The sequence below is a fragment of the Argentina anserina genome, chromosome 4 (assembly GCF_933775445.1).
Source record: "Argentina anserina chromosome 4, drPotAnse1.1, whole genome shotgun sequence".
Classification (NCBI taxonomy): Eukaryota; Viridiplantae; Streptophyta; class Magnoliopsida; order Rosales; family Rosaceae; genus Argentina; species Argentina anserina.
The window spans coordinates 19894-42881 of NC_065875.1; the positions used below are offsets into that span (position 1 = coordinate 19894).

Consider the following 22988-nt stretch of genomic DNA (forward strand, 5'->3'; position numbering starts at 1 on the left):
AAAAATATGAATTTTACATAAAAATAGGACCAAAATAGAAGTTTGAAAAAGAAACGGGTTTTATTGAAAGATTGAGAAAAGCAAAGTACAAAAAGGGTGGACTGAAGTCCAATTAGTATAAGAAAGATAGGCAACCAGCCAACGTTGAGCTTAATCTACAGCTGCATTTCATAATATGGAGATTGGCTATAGTTTCTAAATTCCCCAGAAACAGAAGCCCAAAACCTGACTCTAATAATAATACTGCAACTATATTACAAATGGAAGGAAAATAACCCTTGCACCCCATTCATTGGCGTTATCATTCAATAACCCATAATAAATGCATCCAGGACAACATTAAGAAAAGAAAACATGCTATCTCTATGGCACTCGATTTGTGGAAATCCATAATGTTGCCTAGTCATAAGTTTGATGCCAGAATAATAGAGCAGAGGCTGCTACACAGAGCAATATAGACAAAATAGTGGTTTAAAAGAACCCACCCTATAGTCTTCAATTGGAGAATAGGGAATCTTGAAGGGCCTTAACATATACCATCATGGATAGAAATACAAAATGTACGAAAGCCAGCTACACCATCTTTAATGCCTGCTTCAACTGTGTAAGGACCGAGGGATGCATGTTACCAATAACCTTACTGAAAGATTCCCCATGAAGGGCAGCACATGTCTGAAGGTTTTCCCTTACTGAAGCCTCAAGAGACATTTGGTTTATAGGGTCTGAAAACTTGACCTTTATTGGGATATAAGAACTTCATCAGGTTATCATTACTAATAAATGATCAACTATAGACAGCTTATATTACTTATAAAAGTAGTGTACTGAATACAAAGGACAGAAAAGACTTGTTCACCTGTCTTCTTCGCAATTCTCTACTTGGGATGCTGTCCTTACCATCACCACTGTTGTTGATTGGGGTAACATTCATGAGTTAAAAAGTTGTATGATCTAGACAAACACATTAAGGATAATCATATAGAAACTAACCTGGACTCCTCTACTGAGTCATCATTCCCACCCATGATTACAGTTGTACACACACTGCACATATCAATAAGCATCATTTGATGCAGAAACAAGATTTTCAAGAATTAGAAGAAGTTGATTCACTGAGGTCATATAAAACTCATACCTTAGAATCTGATCAAGTTTATTGAGGACTTGAGGAAGTCTTAATGACAAAATTATAGAAAGAGCTAAGCCATATGTCTTCCTTTGGACTGAAGATACGTTATCTACCTGAAACAGCAAGCATTTTAATGAAAAGAAAAGAATATATTTACATATTTATAGAAGCGCTATACATCACAGACAGGTGTGAATTTGGTTATAAAAAGCTTCATCTGAACAACACATTCAAAGCAGTATAGAAACCTTTCAACTGCAAAATCCAACAAGAACGACCAAAATTATTATTCTTCCTTTTCTAATCTACCATTTTGTGTAGACAGAAGGCAGTAATTCATTCTCCTGTACAGTTTATTTTAACTAGAGGGTATGATTGTTTTTGTTCTCCAAGTGATGAAAATATTTTCAAGCAATAGTTCAACGGTACAACAGGAAAGGCGATGAAACAGAAGGACCAAAACAATGATACCCAGAGGCCAGCTCTAGCAAAAAGGCAAGTTTATGAGTTTGCAATACATTGGTATTTTGGGGTTGTTACTATGACTTTCACTGGGGTTGATTTTCAACCGCATACACTTCATGATACTAATTAGTGAGAATGAGATTTAATTTTTAGTATTGCAAGCTGAATTAGAAAGTTATGCATTCTGGAACATTCGATGAATTAAAGAATAAAGCCCTTCAGTAATAATTCTATATTGAAAAAGATTGTCTTGAGTATGAAAAAAGTAAATACATCTAAAAGTCCATGACCACAGATATCAAAAATAACAATAAAACACACATCTAGCGAGCAACATGTGCCTACAAGGACTAGTTAGTGAAAGAAAATTATTGAAAACCAGAAGTATCCTCGAAGTGGAGATGAAATCTTACTTACCTTGTCAAGCCATATGTCGACGAGACAAAGAAGTATACTTTCCTCAATTGGGACACCCGACTGTTGAAGAAGTAACAAAAGCGATGGCTCGGATGTTAAGTGTGCTAGGTAATTTGTACTCATAACCAATATTCTTGCCAAGATGGCAGCAGAAGATGCTATAACTTTGGACTTTGAAGGATCTTGGTCATCAGCTCCAGTCATACATATAACAATTAATCTCTAGCAACAGATAGATATAAAATATTTTAGCCATAAAAACGCCGTTAAAGGGATAACATAAAATAATACAACTATTAAATTTATTTTATATTTCTTGGGTGAACAGAAAGTAATTATAGGAACACCGGGGATCTTAATAGCAAAGAACCTCACTTGTAATGCACTGTTGATCAACTGTGGAACTTCTGTTGGGAAACACTGCAGAGAAACAAACTGAATAAGAAGCAGAAACTTATGGTTCTAGAAAATCAGTTAGAAAAAATAAAATAAAAAACAGCTAGAAGCTCTGAAAATGTGAATTGGTAACCCAAAGAGTCCCAGCTTTTCCAAAATTTAATTAGCAGATTTAGAGGGTAGCTAGCGCATCCACTTAGAACTACTAGAAGAGCTTAATTCATTCCCTAAGTTTTCTAGATGGCCTAATTTATCCTAACATAATAATTTCCACTTGTAAGTATGAGCATTACCTGTATTAAAATATCAATAACAGGGAGAGTTGAAAGAAGTCCTCTATCATTGACATTTCCAACAACCAGATCTAGTATTTTGGCAACAGTTGATACATGCATACTCAAAAATTCCGATCCACCTAAGATGATATAATCTTCAATTATAGTGATAGCTACCTGCAATAAAGTAAGCAAGAACTCAAAATGATACACTAGCTTCGGTAAAAATTGATGGATGTCACGCATGCACTAAAGCAACGCCAAAATACACAAGCAAACCTAAGATAAAGTCTCAGAATCTGTGTCTCCAAAGGTAATTGATGTACAGAATGGTTGAAACATTTCAATGCTAAACCCATCTGGCCAAAATTGTAGCCGTATGATCTAAAGGTAATATACTTCTTTGAAAACATTATTTCAAGTCCCACCTCCGAACCATCCTGGCTGACCAAACTAATAAAAAAATAAATTAAGATCACTCGAAGTTGGTTTAGTGGTAAAGCAGTTCCTTCAAAACACAACATTGGTCTAGGTCCCGACTCCAAATCCCCATCCTCAGTTAATCAAAAGAAAAGGTATGATCACAAACAAAATGCTTGGTTGCAAAAGTTAAAGGTTACAGCAATGGAAGACCAACAAAATAAAATGGTGGAAACTGCAAAAAATCAGACGAAGTTCCACATGAAATGAACAAATAAAAAAATAAACAAATAAAAACCGTCCTTAAAATATAGCACAGCCCTGGTTCCAATATTTCTAACCTCCAAGTGATCAAAACTTCTTTCCAGAATCTCAACTAGGCACGGGAAGTATGCTAGTAATTGAGGCACCATTGAAGGAGCTTGAGAAAGTGTTGCTTCCCATAACTGCAATACTTATGCAAATAGAATCAGCATATAAAAAGTGCACTTACAAAAAAAGGCAATTTCAGGAGGTCCAATAGCGGAACAGGCCAGGCCAATATTTAATTACCAGAACAGAGAGTGGAGTCTTTCTTTTTTATTATTCTTTTTTGTATTCTTCTCGCTCACAAAGTTGCAGCCAGGGTAGCAAGTTTTCCTGATACAGATGATAGACAAGTGTTTGTACTTATTTTGGGAACTTTTATACATTGTTCATTGTTTTCGATTTGAAGTGATTTAGCTCATCTGTTCATTGTTTTGATTTGAGGTGAATCAGGTGATTTAGCTCATCCGACTGTTCATCTATTTTCCATTTATCTAGACCATAAAATTTGTTCATTTGATATTGTTAGTGACTGGCGAAATCAATCTTACAACAGCTCAGGAACGATCCTATGAATACTATGACTGTTGTCTGTCGTGAACATTCTGAACAGTTTTCAACTAACCAGACGTATCCGATTCTATCCACACCTCCACCATTACAAATGTGCCAAAACAGACCTAACAAACGTGGAGTCCTGATTAAACAATCATATTGCAATTAACCACCTTGAATACAACCCCAGAGCCAAATCTTTGTCGGTTCAAGTTCAACACAAACCCGGACTTACCTAGTTCCACTCACACCCATATTTCAGCAAAGCAAAGACAAGATAAAAGACCCAAACATCAAGGTTGGAGTTTACTTCCCGGTAGTAAGATTGAGGTTAAAATTTTAAGAGAAGTTTGCCTGCCTTTTATTGTCATAACCCCTCCTGAAATAGCCTATATTTAATGTGTCACAAATAATAATAAAGACATACCAACATGCTATCCTCTAGAAGATTGAGTTCATCAGGGCTATTTATGTCGATTCCTTTTTGCAGAACAGGTAGCAATATGATGTAGCAGAGTGTTGATTGGTAACCAAGCGCAACCACAAAATTCTTCAATGCAATGAGAAGTTGAATCTGCAGGAGGCATTCACCAGAAGATTCCTCCCAAACCTTTGCCAAAAAGAATAAAATCACCAATGAGAGAGAGAGAGAGACTACTGAACTGGAAATATAAACATAAATATAAACAACCAATAGCAGCACATTCTTCTTCCATGTGTAGTCTACTTTAAAGAACAAAATAATTCAGGTTGCCAGATTTAAACATTTGGGAATTATATTTAATATTCATCTGAAGATGAAATTTTTCTGTTGACATTTGCCAGCAAAATAGGGAAAACGGTATATAATAGTTTGATGTATGTTCCAGGGTTTAGCTGTTTCTGAACTCCAATATCGTAAAAGATCTAATTAAACAACTTGTATTGATCATCTTGAAAATTTTAGGGGGCGGCTACTGCTAGCCTACAAACTAATTTGATCACCCCACGTGATTTTATTTTTTTAATTTTAAAGTTACTTTGTTCACCCACACTTGCAGTACCCAAAATGTTCTTTCAACATCTCAACCTTCTTTCAGAAATTTATGATAGTATCGAGACGGTAATCGGCGAATCACCAAGTATCCTCGTACTTGATTGCTTTTTTCCTTTGTATTCGAGCCATTATTGCATCATCATATGCGAGAAAATTAAAAGCCTTGCCAAGGTGAAGCAACTCTATCCTTCATTGGAGTTATCAATAAATAGTGTTTCAGCATCAGCAAAGGATCAATAAATATTCTCATTTGCACTCGGGTTCTTTATTTATTTTTTCAAACACCCAGATCCAAATTACTATCTCAATAAAGCATATATAATCTGATAAGAATGTGAAAAGATGAAAATATATATATACATAATCATTCCTATTATTTTTCTTGGGACAAAAGAAAAACGATGGGAGATCGTCTGAGGTTAAATTTGAGTTTGTTTTGGTCCATGGATTGAAGAGGGAAAGAGGTCGAGCAAGAAAGATCAAGCAGAAACATAGGTATAATTGAAAAAACATACTGTATTTGTTTTATGTCTTCTATTGCAATTTTACATTAGGATATTTCAGTCTTTTGATAAACAACACATTTGTCGGGTGAACAAAGTAGTTCGTAGGGTGGCAATACCCAAATTTACCATAGGCGTCACAAGAGGTCACAGAAATATATAAGTATTTCTACAAAACAAAAAATAAAAAATGAATTATAATAAAATAAAACAAGACAGCGCAGTAAGCTGATCCCGTACCTTCTGGAAAAATAGAACAAGCTTGTTTGCAAATGGAGTAACTTCGTTCACATGTCCAATGAGAACAGAAATCAAGTTCAAAACCTGAACCTAAAATTAAGTCCAAATGAATGGGAACTTAGAAATTATACTTTTACAATCAGCACCATCCATAAAAACAGTTGTGAAATCTTGTCTTGAAACATCAAAGTTATGCTTTACCAAATTCATAACTGAAAGTGAGACCTAACCCTGAGCTTATAGAAAGTGCATGTAACTATGCCAATCAAAGGAAAAACAATAATAATTTAAGCAAGGAATTCTCCCTGTTTTATCTGAGCATTTTTGGTTTGGAAAAGGGAAGCAGACCATTATTTTTCTTTCAGGTATTACTGTAAGTCTAGCTCCTGCTATTTTACAAGCTTTGTGCACCATTTTGTACCCTCCTTTGGTTCAGTAGAGTTTGATTTTGGAGAGATAGAGAGAGAGAGAGTGATGAAAGTCATATCCTCAACAGCTAGTTAGAATAGTAAAAAATGTTCAAATTTTAAGCCAACAAATATTCAGATTTGTTTATAATACATACAAATCTAGTTGAATCATTGCCTCTGAGTAAAGTAGCGGTGATATTTACCTTAGAGTCAAACTCCTGAACCTCCTCGATCAACCTAAAACTTGCATCCCAACATATGGGAAGAAGATCGACAAATTCCCCTTCTGAAAAGCTAGCATCTTCAATATGCGAACACAGAGACCTACAGGCTGCCAACTAAATCATACAAAACGGAGTTTTGGGTGATATCAAGGAAACAGCCAGATATGGGTACCAGAAAACTAAAAAGGAAGACAATATTTCATAAGAAAATGAGCATACCCTGACAGATAGGTCTTTGTCCTGTAGTAAGCGGATCAAAGCACAGTAAACTGGCCTCTTTGTGTCTTCTTTAATCTGGCATAACAATAAAATAATATAATCAGATTGCAACAATGAACATCAAATCTGATATACGAAAAGATCTACTGATCTGTCCAAAGCTTAAATCTTTTAGATTGAAGAAGAGAGTGTCCCAACAGAAAATAACCTACTGAAGAGATCTCTACCAAAGTAGAAAAAGACATGTGAAAAAGGTGGTTCTCACTATCAGCTTCATGTTTACACATTACACAGCAATGATGAGAAAGACAAAACGACCTTCTACACTAGTAGTAGTTCTATGCTATGATTTATGCAACAATTACACTTTTCACTTTGTCCACAGCAATTTCTTCCACAAACATGGAAAGTATGGGACATTAGCTTAAGAAGGCAAGCTGATTGGTTGATAGATTGTCTAATCAAGGTTGTCTTAAGAGGGATTCATGCTAAAAACCAGACTGGATTTCACAGTAAATTCAATACAATGATCTCAAACATCCGTTCTTGCAAACAATAAACTAAATGAAAAACCAATTACATCGATACCGACAGGATCAGATGTCCATCAAATTTCAGATTTGCTGGAAGGAGGATAATTTAATAGAGTTCTACCTCTTAAATGGTTCAGATTATTAAACTGACATGATCACATCATTGGGATCCTTTAGTTTTTATAGAAGTTTCCATTTAAGGATCTTGTTTGTCTAAATACGATACATGTTATGCACTTGTGTCTAGCACACATACATGTTTATCCACCAGTCACTACGGACTGGTTTCTGAGGAAAAACACACAATAAGTGGACATCTTCTCGGTTGTACTTCATTCTTCAATAACAATGTATATTACTAGTTTACAAGTATCAAATTATGTGTCGGCCACACACACATACACACACGAATATATCTATATATATATAGGGCTTCTCGGCTACGGACGTCCGCACCGTCCGCACGGTGCGGATTCGGCGATTTTAGCCACCGGCGACGCGCAACGACGGCGCCGACCAGCACAGCCACACTCCCCTCCTCCCGGCGCTCCTGTCTGTGCCGGCCGGAGCTGCAGCGCCGGCCTACGGCGGCCGGAATCTCAGCATTTCAAGTTTCTGGGCACCGTGCGGAGATTTCGAGATTCCGGCCGGCACATACAGGAGCGCCGGGAGGAGGGGAGTGCGGCTATGTTGGTCGGTGTGCGTCGCCGGTGGCCAGAATCGCCGAATACGGTGTGGACATCCGCAGCTGAGAATTTCTATACACATATATATATATATATATATATATGTATATATGTATACACACATACACATATATAGAGTGCTTCTCTGCTGCGGAGGTCCGGACGGGTTTTCCGTCTGGATTTTCGCCGTTTCTTCACGATCCAGAAGCCGGCGACGCGGTTTCTTTTTGCCGGAGTAACACCACACCTCCTAGATGCTGCTACGAGGAAGAAGAAGGTTAAAGAGATCGGGGTCCAACCTGTGCAGCAACCTCACTCAGAACTTCACCACTGATCATGGTGGACCTCCGATCCCAATCTCTTTCGCCTTCTTCTTCGTAGAAGCGTCTAGGAGGTGTGGTGTCACTCCGGCGAGAAGAAACGGAGTCGCCGGCGTCTAGATCATGAAGAAACGGCGAAAATCTGGACGGAAAACCTGTCCGGACCTCCGCACCTAAGAAATTTTGTGTGTGTGTATATATATATAACTTCATACCTCAGAAACCCACTGTCCCAAAATTAGTGCAACTTTCCGATGGATGATACGCATATTTGGATGATCATTTGAGAGTTCCAAAGATAATGCACCATTAAACCTGAAATAATTGATTCAAAAACAGAAGGCCCAGCTCATTCAAAATTTTATTGAAGCTAGAAAAGAAAGAGAAACAGATAAAATGACTGCTGTTTGATCAACTCCTACTACATTCAATCATTCATAAACTTTAACAAAGTAAAACCTGAGCTGTCATCTAAAGTCTAAACTCATAATGAGATAATTAAACACTCTCGAAGTGGTGTTGAATGGACTCTTACCAATCTTTAAAACTCAGGTAATTCGAGAGTTCATAATAAACATAGGCAGCAGCACCATAAGCAGCATCTTTAAGAAGCAACCCTGGAGTGATTTCAGTAATAGAAGTTGGACAGCCATTCATTGCCTCTTGAAGGATGGAAACCACAACAGGCCCTAGGAGCTAGAATTAAAAAAATCAAAATAACATAAGCACATATTTTCTTAGTTTGAGCAGAATAACATTCTGTTCAAAACCATCTGATTGTACACAGAGAAATGCACCCACCTGGCTGTGGTTTTCAAAAAGAACAATGTATAAAGCTTCAGCACATGGCCTTAATTTTTCTGTCCACTGAACCATATCCTGCTCATGATGAAAAGATTCCGGATTCTGGTACCACTCTTCCAAATCACTACTTGTTAGAACAAAATACCTGCAACAGATCACTAAACTAAATTTCCAAACAGAATACATAGTAATCAAGAGTTTAATTAAGCTCTAAATGTGAGATAAATCTCCTAAATGCTTGCATCTTTGTGCCATTGTGGATACCATATCTAGAACATAATGGCTCGCAATGTCCTGTTATAAATTTTTACGTGTTCAAAGCTTTCAATATATTCCCTAACATAAAGTCAGAGAGTTGCACAACAACAATAAAACCGAGTCGCATCCATACTTTTTCAAGATTATCTCACACCTCTAAAGTTACAATATGGGTTTCAAATCATAACTTGTACACAGTCTAGTTACATCATGGGTTTCAAATCACATAGGTGCCGTTGTACAAAAACTAACTGAGTGAAGCACCAAAAAAGCTGAAAACATTTTATTGACTGGCATGTCAAAATTACTTCAATATTGTGTTATTAAGTAGCAATCTTTCTTTCTAAAGTTTATTTTATTAGTAATTGATGGAACTTTTATTAGTGAGTTCAGAGAAAAACTAAGCAGGAAATATAGTTATCTACAGACATGGCTGCAGCTGTTCAAGAGGATTAATGGGACAGAGTTTTTCACCAGGCTGCGAACTCATATGTATAAATCTTTAACTTTTTTATGTTTCAGATTAAAGTCTTCCATGTTTATGGTTTGCTTGTTTACCTACCTTTCTTCTGCTGTGTGAAGCTTTTAGTTTCCCTTTTGTGTGGATTACTAATCCACAATGTGCATTCTCTCATCACTCTAAGAAATTAAGTCTTGTATTTGCATAAACAATAATTATATATAGCAACCTTGTCCAACTGAAACACTAAGTATAAATTTATAAACCAAGCAAGAGAAGGCCATTACAACTTGAGTGAAAAGAGATTGTTACCTTCTTATCAGTACATTACACAAGACTATAGTGCGTTCACTTGTCATGAGGGAGGTCAAGATGCCACTAACAGCACCAAATATATTTTTCTTCATTTGCTCCAGTGTAATCCGATTTTCATCCATCACCCGACCAGTGAGACTTGGCTTATACTCTTTACATTCCAATACAGATTTAATCATTACCATACATTGAATGAGAAACTGCCCAAAGGATGATACATCTGGATCAGGATCTGTTATCTTCTGTAAACAGAAATCAACTACAGTCGGAAGAACGCATTTATCACTAAATGAATAGGGATGCCTGCCCTGAAGTGCAATTAAAACCTTCATCAGTTTAGTACAAGCCCTCTTTAAGAAGTCCAAATATTTTGGATGTCCTTTCTGAAAAGATGAAACTGCAAAAGAAAGCAACAGTTGAAAAACTTTAAGGAAGAAACATATTTAAAACCACAGTATATAATACATTATACATTTATGTAAATTCCATATAGTTATTTATGATGATTACCGCTTTCTTCACCAAAATATTTTAAAAAAGGTTTACAGGGGAAAGCTGACAACAACATAAAGTCATTTGACGAAACAAACAGAAATCAAGGGATCACACATTATTTAATCTTACATGGAAATTCACAAATTACAAACAAAGAACATGAGGAAAAATGAATGCAAAATAAAGAATAAAAGACATTTTCTGAGTTATCAAACCAAAGATACTAGTCATAATCAGTAGGCGCAAAGGATTTCAAGATACTCCACTGAGAGAGTAGAAGCATGCTAATATTGTTTAAACAACCCTAATTGCTATTCAGCCTGTACACCTACCCCTAGTTATTGCATGACTTAGGTAATGCAGAATCATCTATATAGGTTGCATAAGAAGGATTCTACTAAAAACTGTCAATACAGAGGCCTTTCTTCCATTTTGTTAGATTGAAAGGCTGCTATATTCTAGTTTTGGTATTCTTAAAGGGGAACTGTTTGTCTTTGCTTCAGCCCCGTTGATGTTGTTGCTTGGGGATTCTGCTATGTAGCTCTGTTCCTTTGTGGATCTCGTCCACTTTCTTTCTTGTATTATTCTTTCTTTCAAATGAGTTTTGTTTCTACTATAAACACAACAGCAATAATAAAGAATAAATATAATAATTTAATTAATTAGTTTAGATCAGAAGCTGATATAAAGTAGTATTCTCCATTCACTTTTAATATTGGTTTACTTCTAACAATCAATCACGTACTCCAAGAAAACAAGGTACTGTTGTGTAAACGAATGACACTAATCGAGCCAATATTAATTGTTTTACTATGGGATAGAAGAGCAATGTCTCACAGTACGGGAGAAAAGACTGAATGGCGTTCAGGAGCATGGGTGAGACCTCCATGACAGGACGGACCTCCTACAAAATTAAACAGACGATTAGATGTGATATTGTATATTGACATATTCAAGAAACACATGGTTACCACATGACACCAACAATTTCTAGTTCCTGCTTTTCTTTTACTTTGGTTGGGGGGGGTACCTACCCGTACACATTTTGCATCACTTGGAAACCCTGAAACTATTAATTGGCGAATAATCTTCAGGCACAACAGCCATCGCTCACACGTTAGATAAAGATCATCTTGATGTTGCTCCAATGTACTCGAGTTGTAGCTTTGAGAAAACATAGAAAAACCATGCAACAACGTTTGCACATCCGTCTGCCAAAGGTGCCAGCTATAATCAAAGAAGCGAGCTGATATCTGCCAAAGAATGTGTATAAGTACTAAAGTTTCATACAAGAATGTTTATGAATATCAGACTAATGTCTTGGAAGACAAGAAACTGATCAGAACTGTAGCCCAAGCTCCAAAAACCCATCTACTTGGAAACTAGTATATAATTCCCCTTTAAGAGATCCACCCCATCACAAGGAAGTAGAACATAAAGCTCGACATCATCTCTGATCAACCGTCAGAGGGATAGCCCCCTTTCACAGAAGAAAAAAATTTATGGAAGGATAAAATATTTGTCCTGGGTAACAATGTCTTTCACACTGGAGGCATCAAATGTAAGCTACAGTTCGCATGCACCAACTCACCAGGTTGAAAACATAATTTGAGTTTCTAATCATAAAAGTGTGCCTTGACTCCCTTCATTAAAATAGTATGTCAATGCATATATTACCCATTTTACAATAAAGCAGTATACGGTAAGATATCTATATCTTGTCTACTATCAAAATAGAAACTCGGAGAAAAAAAAACATCATACGAAAAAATACGCGGACTAATCTTTAAAGCCACATGATATAGAAAACACATGTAAAGCCCAAGCCTCTTGGTAGAAAATGAAACAGCAACCACGGATTAAACAGTTATGCCCCAATCAGCACACTTTATATTTCACCAATATGATTAATTGAAAAAAATGACAGGAACCATTTGTAGAGAGTGGAAAGACTATAGTAGCCTATATACCTCTGCAAAGTTCTTTTGGTCTGAGATGAGACGTTTAGTGGACAACTCCTTCAAGGTTCGGAAGAGGGTCAAAAAAATTCTTTGGGAAGAAAGAATCTCTGCTGATTGAAGTTTCTGTGCTAAAACAGAAAAGAGCTCAGGCCTGCATATGACATTAGGATCTGTTATATACTTGATAAGGGAAGACTCATTATGGTGCTACACAACGTTGTTTGAGATGATAAAATAAAAAAAGATTAAAAAATAAGGATAGTAAGTGAGATCTGAAACCAAACATTCAAAAACCTACAATGCCTAAACTCAGCAAAATATAGAAGGTATAAGAAGTTTCCAAGTATTGATACATTCTCATCAATAATTAGTATGTACATGTCTGAAATTACAACTCGCTTGTTGCACTACATGATAAATTCATCTTTCAGTTCATCTATACAAAAGTTTTCCCACTCTTTTCACTCAGGTCATTTTTATCCCAAACCATAGGGAACAAGGATCAATGACATAAGCCTGAGACATGTAGCTGCATTATAGTTTCCACTAATTTCTTTGTTTGTAATTCCATGCAAGGCGGCTTCCTATAATTTCTTTCACTGTTCTTTCAGTTCACACTTCACAGTATATATCCTGTACCCAATTTCTCAAAATAGATGAACTCAGATTTATGCCAGTAAAAGCATCACAAACTTTATTCCAAGTGTAGCTCAATTGCTACATATAAATACAGTAGTAAAAATATATATAGTTTTATCCTTCTATGCATGTTCTTTCTCCGAGTTCCCTAGTCCCATTTCTCCCGAACCACTAACTATATAAAGAATGACCGATTCATCTCATTATCAAGTTTTATAGCACCATAAAGCTCAAGTACATTAAGATCATATAACTTGGCCACAAGGACCACATTTGAACTCCGAAAACATGAAGTTACAATAACAACAAAGCCGCAGAGAAGTGGACAAAAAAATCCAAAAACAGAAGCAACGAAGCCTAGAAAGGCCTCTAAGACCTTAGAAATATGTCTTATTTCAGTAAATAAGTCTTTGTTTCTTCTCAAAAAATAAAAATAAAAATATAACAGCAACACCATACCATTCTTTCGGGTAATCTATACGAGCAATTTTGGAAACAAGCACAGCCAACATTTGCGCTATCTGTGTTGGAAAAAACAAGTGAAAAAAAAATCAGTAAAGTTGAGTAAAGATTTAAGTAATCATAGGCTGCAACTCAGAAAATAGAGGGGGAGGTGGGAGCAAGTGAGTGACTGAGAGAGAGAGAAGGGTCTTAATGACCTTAAATTCTGAATCTGTTGTGACCCAAAACACTCACAGTAGTTTTAGATGTTCTATGAAAATTAAATCCAATCTCTATGCATCTAGGTGGTAAAATTGTAACAAGTAAAAACATGTAATACTCTCAAAAAGTTGGATGGTAGCACGTCTGAAAGTCCAAAGCAAGTAATTTAAGGCGTGACTCTAATGGATTCAAGTTCAGATAACGAGTATCAGCTTGATAGCCTAGGTAAATTTCCACTTATGTAATACATTTTAAGGAAAGATAACTGATAGAATGAAGAAGGATGAAACATAAGATATATGACGTGTGGTTAGAAAAATGCATACAGCTTGCAAGTGCTTAACCTACAGATATCACTCACAAGATTAATTTGTGGGAATTAGAATCCAAATGCTAATAGGCCTCACGGTAAAGCTGTTCACTAAGATGTTTTGAATAAGAAGGTAGTAACAGCCACAAAGTTTACAACACCATAACAATCGATTGCGAGTGTAATCGATTGGCATTACCTGATTGTTCTCTTCACCCAAGTGCGATAAGAGTTTTTGTCTGAGATATAGTTTCTCCTCGTTGCTAATTCCCCTGAAAACAAACAAGAGAGAGTGAGTGATAAGGCTTTTTTTTATAACAGAAGATGAATCAGAAAGTAGGAGATCAACAGCTTACGAGGAATCACGCCTGTGCCTCCAGTAACGATTAATACTATTCTTGAAATAAACTGAAGCCATCAAGCGAACATCCACATGAGCTGCCAAATCCTTGGCTGTTATCACTTCCTGCATAATTTCAAAAAACACACCACATTTCATTTCACGGCCTAAAACCCTAGGATTCTCGAAAGACAACAAAGAAAGAAAGCTTACCATGAGACAAGAGCAGAAACCAGGCCTCGCCTCCGACTGAGAGAGCGCCGCCTCTGCCGGTTTCCGGACACTGTCATCTCCGCTCAATGAGTTGGTCAGCAACGAGAACATGGCCGGTAGGTCAGACGCCGAGAGCGCCATTGCTTTACTACACCGCCCACTCACTCGCCCCCCTTATGAGTTGTTTTTGCTACACCGCCTGGCAATTCTTCACAAGGGCCACTTTTCTTTTCTTTTTTTCTGTTTTTTTTTAGCTTCTTTTTTCAGTTTCAAGGTAATTCCTTGTTACTCCTCTTTATTATGAAACTATCCAGTACAAAATGCATATACCTGTATATTAAAGATTCTTAAATAATGTATTCAAACCATCATTGTCCGAAAAAGACGGTTGTTCTAACTACAATTCTATTTATTTCGAAACAACGGTCACTCGACTTAATGCAACGGATTATGAAACTTTACTCAATATGTAATGTGATTACTTCTTTTTGGACAAATAATGTGATTACTTCATGCATATATATCTCTAACTGTATTGTTACTGAAAATAGATCTAATGACACTTGGTTTTAGTGAGAGGTTGTGAGTTTAACTCATGAAATACTAAAAAAAATTCGCTTCTCGTTTCTTGGGAGCGGCATTGAGAGCAACCCTAGTATTCTAGGTGTTGCAGCATTGGTGGTCTTGATCTCGTTGTCGGTAAGAGTGACCCAAAACCCTAAATAAGGACTGGTCATTTTCCCCTTGTAAAGGGTTGAGAGCTAGATCAATCTGGTCTGAAAGTTGTTGTCAACTCGGGTCACTTCTTCAATCTCATGCGATGACGATTTCTTCTTCAATTCCAAGCATAAGTGAAGGTTCTACATTTGGTTCTGGGTGTTTTTCAGTGATATAGTCTTATGCACTTCCTAGCGGTACAAAAGAAGAAGAGGTTTTTTGGTACTTCGATATGATGTAGGTTAGAGCGACGAGGTTTGAAGGTATCGGTTGTGACTTCTCAGATCGACGACTGGGATTAGGGTGGTCTACGTCAATAAAAAGGAAGTTCCAGGGAATTACCACCGGATGTTCTAGGTGGTGTCGAATTTAAGCGAGTTTAACATCTGGTGTTGGTCCAGTGGGAGTTGGGTCAGCCACCAAAAAGGCTACCGATGGTTGGTAGTGGCAAAGTGCTAATGCTTGGGTGTCCTAAGCAGAAAGGCATATAGGTTTGGGCCCTTCTCTTTTGGGCATGGGTCTGTATGTAGTGACCTCTTATTCGTTTAATAAGTTAAACCTCTTCTAACAGTTCCTTGTTCACTTTTTTATTGGGTAGATTCATGGTTTTAGATATTAAAATAGCTTGATTGGTTAGTCTAGGTTCAATTGCTTAATTTGTTTCGCATAATTCACTTTTATCGTAGCCTACAAGGGCGTCTCGTGTTCATGTTGCTACCCACCTTTTAATGATTCTGATAAAAAAACTCATGAAATACTAGTTATATATCATTTGGGTTGTTATTAGATCGAAGTAAACAAAATTATAAAGCTCAATTTATAACAAACATAGTTTTTAGGGGTACTAGAAATTGCACACCCTTATGGATGTGGGAGTCGGAAATTACGTGGATATTTATTGAGTGACTGGATCTGTGATCTCCCACTTTTCCTCTGCATATACAAAATAAAATTTATTTTCATTTTTTTACCATCATATACCTGATTGTTTTTTTTATTATAGAAAAATTCACTAACAGTCTCTGAGCTTTTGTAACACGGTTAATTTGATCTCTAACCTTTAAAATTGATCAAATTGATCCCACAACTCGTTTTTTGCTATCAACTAAATCCCTCAATCCAATATCAGTCACTATATCGTTAATTTTATAATGTGGCTCATGTGTGGGTTTCACAACAGAGGAAAAATGACGTTTGTAACCCTCGATCTCTATCAGAATCAACTTTTCGCCAAATTTGCAATTGACCAAACGAGTTTAGATTTAAGAAAATAAGAACTCGGTTAGCAGGGGTATTGAATGGAAATGAGTTTAGGTTTTCATTTTTAGTAAAATGTCTCATTTGCCATTTTTTTATATGTCCGCCACATGAGTCAAGTCATGAAATTAACATAATAGTTACAGAAATTGGATGGAGGGATTTGGTGGATACCAAAATACAAATTGAGGGATCAAACTGACCTTGTCACAAAAATTCAGGGATTGTTTGTGAGTTTTTCTCTTTTTTATGAGTTTGTGATAGAGATGTAAATCCGAAAATTCACAATTTGGTGAAACTATGGTTGCTCGCTTTATTGTAGTAGAGATAATAAAATGTGTTTTAGTCTAAATAATTTTGTATTGGCTTAATTTAGGGTGGATCAACTAAAAACTAGATTTTGAATAATAACACATCTTCTATTAATAAAACAAAAGGGAGAGTTAATATGTTGACTGGTTAAATTTTTGAACTACCCAAATTGCCTAAAACTTATTAAACTTTATTTCTCTTGGTCTATTGTTGAATGAACATGATATATGGTAAATTATACGCTAAATCCAAAACAAAAAACTCCCCAATCAGATTGAGCGGGGGAGAAGATGAAAAATAATTTAGGGCAGTTTCATGCACGATTTCTACAACAGAGGATAATTGCCACGGGCCATGATCATTAAAGAGAGTTGATAGTCTTTTTTGTTCTAAAATTGTAGTTTGGTCCAAACTGAAGGAAGAAAAGCACACGCGCAAGCGGAAGAGTCCGCTTGCGCGTGTATCAAGGCTAATAAAGTATATGATTATGCTTTCCTTTGATTGTCTATACTAAGGATATCCTTATTTATTCATTTAGTGTGGATTTCTGATAGGAGCACTTTGTGCGACGTTCTTAACATATTTTTACCTCAATTTGTACTTTGCTTAGCCCTTATTGTTGTACTATTGAGTCATTGAGTCGTGGTAAGAGTCTTGAGCGGTATTAGATGCATTTTTGTGCTTACATGAGTTAAAACGCATAATTGGTTTAGAGTCCTAGTTTGACTAGGAATCCTTGTTAGGTTTTGAAACTAATTATCTCTTACTTATGATTTTATTTTCTTATTTTCAGATTGGATTGAAGAGATAATTAAAAAAAAAAAATGGAGCCAAGTCATGCATTTTAGTATTTAATAATCAATCTCAAACTCCCAATTATTTGTTAACACTAAAAGTTTAGAGTTCCCTTCAATTTCCCGGAAAGAACGATCCCTGATTATTCTATACTAACGATGATGTTTTACAGGGTTTATTATAGACGTTTTAACCAACGCTCTATCAATTTCTTATTTTAGCTCATTTATCAATCAAAAAATTTCACCTTGACTATGCAAATCTTAGAATATAATGTATAAATCACCGCTGCAAATTTTCAACTATGATTTTCCACTATAAAAACGAACGGTTCTTGTTAGGGATGGGCATAAAAAACGGAAATCCCGATCCTGTCCCGATCCCGTCCCGAAATTCATAGGGACGGAACGAGACGGAGGTCTAAAACTATCCGTCCCGATCCCGATCCCGTCCCGTTTCATAATAGTGGGACGGGACGTGGGACGAATAATTTATGTCCCACTTCGTCCCGTCTCGTCCCACCTTTACTAAAAACTTAAAAATTCTTATATATTTGTATTAAAATGAAACTAATTTATGTTTTTGATAACTCCAAAATTATATCAACTGAAATAGTAATGGTAAATTATAATATTTTAAACATAATATGTATATTTTTTTTGTTAAAATTTCATTATTGAATGTTACTTTGTTAATGAAAAATTAAAATATAGGTTTTTATTTAATTTCATAGGAAGGTGGGATTTGTCCCGTTCCGTCTCAACCGGGATTAATCCTAAGTGGGATGCATTCTTAAAAACCCTCATCCCGTCCCGATCCCGTCCCGATTCAAAAGAGTGGGATGAGACGTGGGATGAGCCCCGTCCCGTCCCATCCCGTCCCGTGCCCACCCCTAGTTCCTTTTGAACACATTCCATTCATTGATACTATCACTGCCATCCTTCGCCACAACAATGTTGCTCCTTGATTAGCTACTACGCCACCTAAACATAGCCATTGTCAAAACTGCTACAAAGCAACCACGACCTCCCCATTAAACAACAAGAATTCAAGTTTTCCCGTCGCACCATTGTTGTAGCACCACGACATCCGCCCTCCCCCTCTTGTCACTGCCACTCTGACATTGACAACTCCTTGTTGCATTAAACTAGCAAACACAACAGCATAACACCAGTTAAACAACTATTTCACACATTAGGGGCTGGATTTTGCACCATTAAGATTGCTACAGTGTTTTGTAGATAGCGCATGCTATAACAGATCATGTTTACGTTTTTCTCCAATATTCTGTTCACATATGTGCCAGACATATTTGTTAAGGGAAAATGTTTGAATTCCTTGGTGTAAAAGAAAATAGCTTCCTTGGTGAACATAGTTTTAAGCGCTTACTAGACATTCAATATTGAAGAAGACAAAATTACACGTAATAGCTGACATATATAAAGTTGAGTAGTGATATAGGACATCATAAATTTAAGCCTTAAATGTCTTAATCATATGTGTCAAGTCTAGTCACATAGACACATCATATCATTTCTAAAACTATGTAACATCATTGTTAAGTAAAAAAACCATAAAATCCTTTTAAATCTAATGATTATTATTTATTTTGAAAATATCTAATGCTTGTAAGTTGTTCTTTATATTTGTCTTTATTTTTTCCTTAATTAAATTTGATTACTTAATGATAATTTCTTACCTCTTTAGTTACAAGGATCTCATGAATTTAATTAATATCTTAATTTTTTTTTCTTCCATATTTGGATCTTTTGACTTTCTTTAATTTACTAGTCAGTTCAACTACACAAGGAAATAATTTTTTTGTTCATAAATAAAATACAATTTCAATATAAATTTTGTTAGAATTACACAATATATGTAGTTCAAATTATATATTTAGCAGATGATTTATATATATGCCCTTATATATATATTCATATGTATTCACACATTCAAAACAAATATGTATTAAAAAAAATATTTTTAACCATCTTTTTTACCTTTATGGGAGTTTATTTGTTTTTTTTTGTTATCGAAAAAAAGAAGTTAAAGAACAAATATTTGAGAAAAATATATTGAGAAAAAATAAAACTCAAATATATATAATAAAATATGGTTTTTAGATATTTTCAGAAAAATAATCATTGGATTTGAAAATATTTAAATGGTCTTTCTACTTAATAATGATATTAGATAAAGAGAAATTATTATATATACATGTTACATACATACCATTTAATGTTATTTATACATTTTTTACTGTAATTATTTCTGATTCATTTTTATATTTAAATAAATTTTTACCATTTTTCACCGCATACATGTTAGTTAAACGTAATATGATTAGTTGAGTACACAATATTACAGAGTCAGGTAGTGTGACGGGTACACAAAATAATTACTCTTATATAAATTTTAAAATGATATAATGTGTTTATGTGACCATGTTGACACATCGAATTAAAACATTTGAAGCCTAAATTTCTAAGGCCAACAATCATTTTCCTATAAAGGTTCTCAGTTTCTAACCGATCATTTAAATCTGTGGCTAAAGAAGTGTGATTTTTCTGTTCTTAAAAAAATAAGATTATATCCATTTCCATTCATACAAATAATATAGGTTAGATAGAGAAGAAAATAAGCAATAACGATAAAATTAATAGTAGGGAATTGTGGGAGGAGGAGGAGATGCATATGAAACTCCTATAACTGGTGGAAGCGGAGCGTTGTTATCAAACTTCGGGGGTTCACCATGTGGAGGAGATTGTTGATGCGTCCATGATGGTGGTGGTGGTGGATAATGCCAATGTTGAGAAGGTGACTGGTGATAGCTTGGTGGAGGTGGTGGGATTGATGCCGGAATGATACAGCCTACGGGCGGCAGAGAATGGGAAGGTGATGGCTCGGATGGTGTATCAGGAGCTGATGGTGGAGGCGGAGGCGGAGGTGGAGGTGGACTTGCAGCTGCTTTGGGCGGTGCATAATGCTCGGGAGTGTGCCAAGGTGGTGGTGCTTTTGTGTAATGTTCATTGGGCCCCGGGGGCGGAGGTGGACTAGCATCTGTTTTGGGTGGTGAGTTATGCTCGGGAGTGTGCCAAGGTGGTGGTGCTTTTGTGTAATGTTCATTGGGCCCCGGGGGCGGAGGTGGACTAGCATCTGTTTTGGGTGGTGCGTTATGCTCGGGAGTGTGCCAAGGTGATGGTGCTTTTGTATAAGGTTCATTGGTCCCCGGTGGAGGAGGCGGAGGCGGAGGCGGTGAAGTGTAAACCGGACTGTGATGATAGTTTGGAGGTGGGACGTCATAGGAAGAGTGATGTGGCGGAGGTGGTGAAGGGTAAGAATGTTGACAGCTTGGAGCTTCTGTTGGTGGGATGTGAGGTGGGTAGTAGTGTTGTGGTGATGGTGGGGCAGGAGCTGGAAGCTCAACAGACTGTGGTGGGGGCGGTGGCGGTGGCGAAGCATGAGAATGATAACTTGGACTTGGTGGTGAAGGTGAAGGTGATGGAGGCACTACATGAGAGTGATCACCAGGCGGTGGTACAGCTGGTGCTTTTACTCGCGGTGGAGATGAACCAGGGGGCGGTGGAGCTAGATGGGTACTTGGTGATACCTTTTGGGTGGGTGGTGGTGGTGGCACATGAAGATGAGTTCTGGGTGATACTTTTTCAGAAGGTGGTGGAGGAGGAGAAGGCGACCTTGTCGGTGAAGGTGAATGTGAAGAGGGCGGGGGTGATGTTGATGTTGATGATGGAGGTGGAGGACGTGATCTAGTGGAAGGCGATGATTTAGAAGTCGGGGATGGAGGATGGCGTGCTTTTGGGACAGACCCGCCGCGGCCACCACCTGAACCACCTCCTCCGCATTTGAGCTTGCTGCAGTCCACGGGGCGTGCAGCCGGGGAGGCACATTCCCTGGTAGATCTTTGATCCAACTTGCCAGGAATGCAGTTCTTGCTACCATTATTGGAGGCAGGAGTGGCGGTGCAAGCAGGAGCCTCTCCGGTGAAGTAGTTGAAGGAATAGGTGAAGTTGTGCAAGGCCGGCAGTTGGCAAATGCTGGCCGGTATAACACCAGTGAATCTGTTATGGGCGACGTCCAGCTCTTCCAAGCTCTTCATATTGGCTATGGAGGCGGAGGGCAGAGGCCCTTGAAGCTGGTTGAAGCTCACATCAAAGACGGTCAGATTACGCAGGCGGCCGATCTGGGGAGGCAAGCAACCGGTGAGATTGTCGTTCAACAGAATAATCTCATTGAGGGTCTTCCCCATGTTGCCGATGCTACCAGGAATGCAGCCCCCGAGATTATTGTTGGCCAACACGAGAACCGAAACCGGCGAGTTGCCGAGATTGTGAGGGATGCCCATCCGGAACCTGTTGTCGTTGAGGAAAACGGCATCGAGATCCTTGTCGAAAAGCTGGGAGGGAACGGAGCCTTCGAACTCGTTAAAACGGAGATCGAGGTACTTGAGGGAAGGCAAGGAGAGCACCACTTTAGGGAAGTTGCCTACAAATCGGTTGTTGCTGAGATCCAGCTCGTGAAGCAGTTTCAGTCGCCGAAAGCTGGTGGGGACGACGCCGCAGAAGCGGTTGGAGTTGATGTGGAAGAGAGCGAGGTCGGAGAGGAGGCCTAGCTCTGGAGGCAAGTAACCAGCAATGTCTGCGTGGTTGAGGTCAATGCCGGCGATCACTCGCCCGACGGAAGGGAGAGCAGTGCAGAAGACTCCCATGTAGGAGCACACGTCCGAGCCATTCCAGTTGGAGGTGAAGTTGAACGGGTCTGAGAACATGGCCAACTTCCATGCTTGGAGGGCGGTGTAAGCCTTGCTGAGCCTCGAGTTCTCAAATATGAGCGAGTCTTCATCATCATCAGCAGCAGCGGCAACAGCAGCATAGCAGCAGATGTAGAGGAGCAGGAGCAAGAAAGAGAGACGACGAAGAAGACGAGACATTGGTACGTGGTGGCGCAAATGAAATGGCAGAGACTCACGTGCTCTCTCTCGGTAAGTTAATATTGGACAGTGTTCCTCATCTCTGATTGATCTCGCCATGCTCCCTCTGTTTATAAATACCAACCAATCCCTTCACTTATTCTATTCTATTGGTTAATTATTTTAATTTCAATTTCAATTTTACTGGAGAGTTGGCCTTGGGTGGTGGGGTTTGTAATTGTTAATGTATGTCGGTCAGTACCGGTGCTTGTACCAGAGAGATACTCTTGCTCCAATAATAGTCAATAAGATAACAATAGATGGGAGACATTTCAAATTTATGTCATATGCAGTTGAAAGGAATCATGACATGACATGCTGGCACGTC

At 37.6% G+C, this 22988-nt stretch overlaps 2 protein-coding genes across 3 annotated transcripts; both read right to left on the minus strand.

The window, feature by feature from the left end:
• Positions 1-90: 90 nt before the first annotated feature.
• On the minus strand, positions 91-14835 carry LOC126789957 (uncharacterized). 2 transcript variants are annotated; one of them, XM_050516052.1, is made up of 23 exons: positions 14593-14835; positions 14396-14505; positions 14239-14311; positions 13526-13587; positions 12437-12578; positions 11501-11719; positions 11304-11370; positions 9969-10368; positions 8936-9062; positions 8670-8830; positions 8350-8449; positions 6596-6670; positions 6356-6490; positions 5743-5832; positions 4391-4573; positions 3444-3548; positions 2701-2859; positions 2387-2431; positions 2012-2233; positions 1136-1242; positions 991-1044; positions 857-905; positions 91-735 (listed from the first exon to the last, which is right to left on the minus strand). In XM_050516052.1, exons 1-23 carry the CDS (start codon positions 14731-14733, stop codon positions 574-576), a joined length of 2988 nt encoding a protein of 995 aa, XP_050372009.1. In that variant the 5' UTR covers positions 14734-14835; the 3' UTR covers positions 91-573. The 2 variants fall into 2 exon arrangements, with proteins under 2 accessions (XP_050372009.1, XP_050372008.1); XM_050516051.1 differs by having other exon boundaries at positions 96-735; positions 8936-9083.
• A 5419-nt stretch (positions 14836-20254) lies between these two features.
• Positions 20255-22667, minus strand: LOC126791136 (leucine-rich repeat extensin-like protein 2). The gene has a single exon (XM_050517542.1). The coding sequence runs from the start codon at positions 22619-22621 to the stop codon at positions 20330-20332; it is 2292 nt and encodes a 763-aa protein (XP_050373499.1). The 5' UTR covers positions 22622-22667; the 3' UTR covers positions 20255-20329.
• Between the last annotated feature and the right edge of the window lie 321 nt (positions 22668-22988).

Bases quoted from the DNA above. Each gene is read 5' to 3' on its own strand.
- LOC126789957 (XM_050516051.1), bottom strand. From the start codon at position 14,733: ATGGCGCTCTCGGCGTCTGACCTACCGGCCATGTTCTCGTTGCTGACC. The intron at 13,588-14,238 runs GTAATGCCAATC...TTTCCAACACAG, and splicing joins TGGGTGAAGAGAACAATCAG to ATAGCGCAAATGTTGGCTGT. The intron at 5,833-6,355 runs GTAAATATCACC...ACTTAATTTTAG, and splicing joins TTCAGGAGTTTGACTCTAAG to GTTCAGGTTTTGAACTTGAT.
- LOC126791136 (XM_050517542.1), bottom strand. From the start codon at position 22,621: ATGTCTCGTCTTCTTCGTCGTCTCTCTTTCTTGCTCCTGCTCCTCTAC.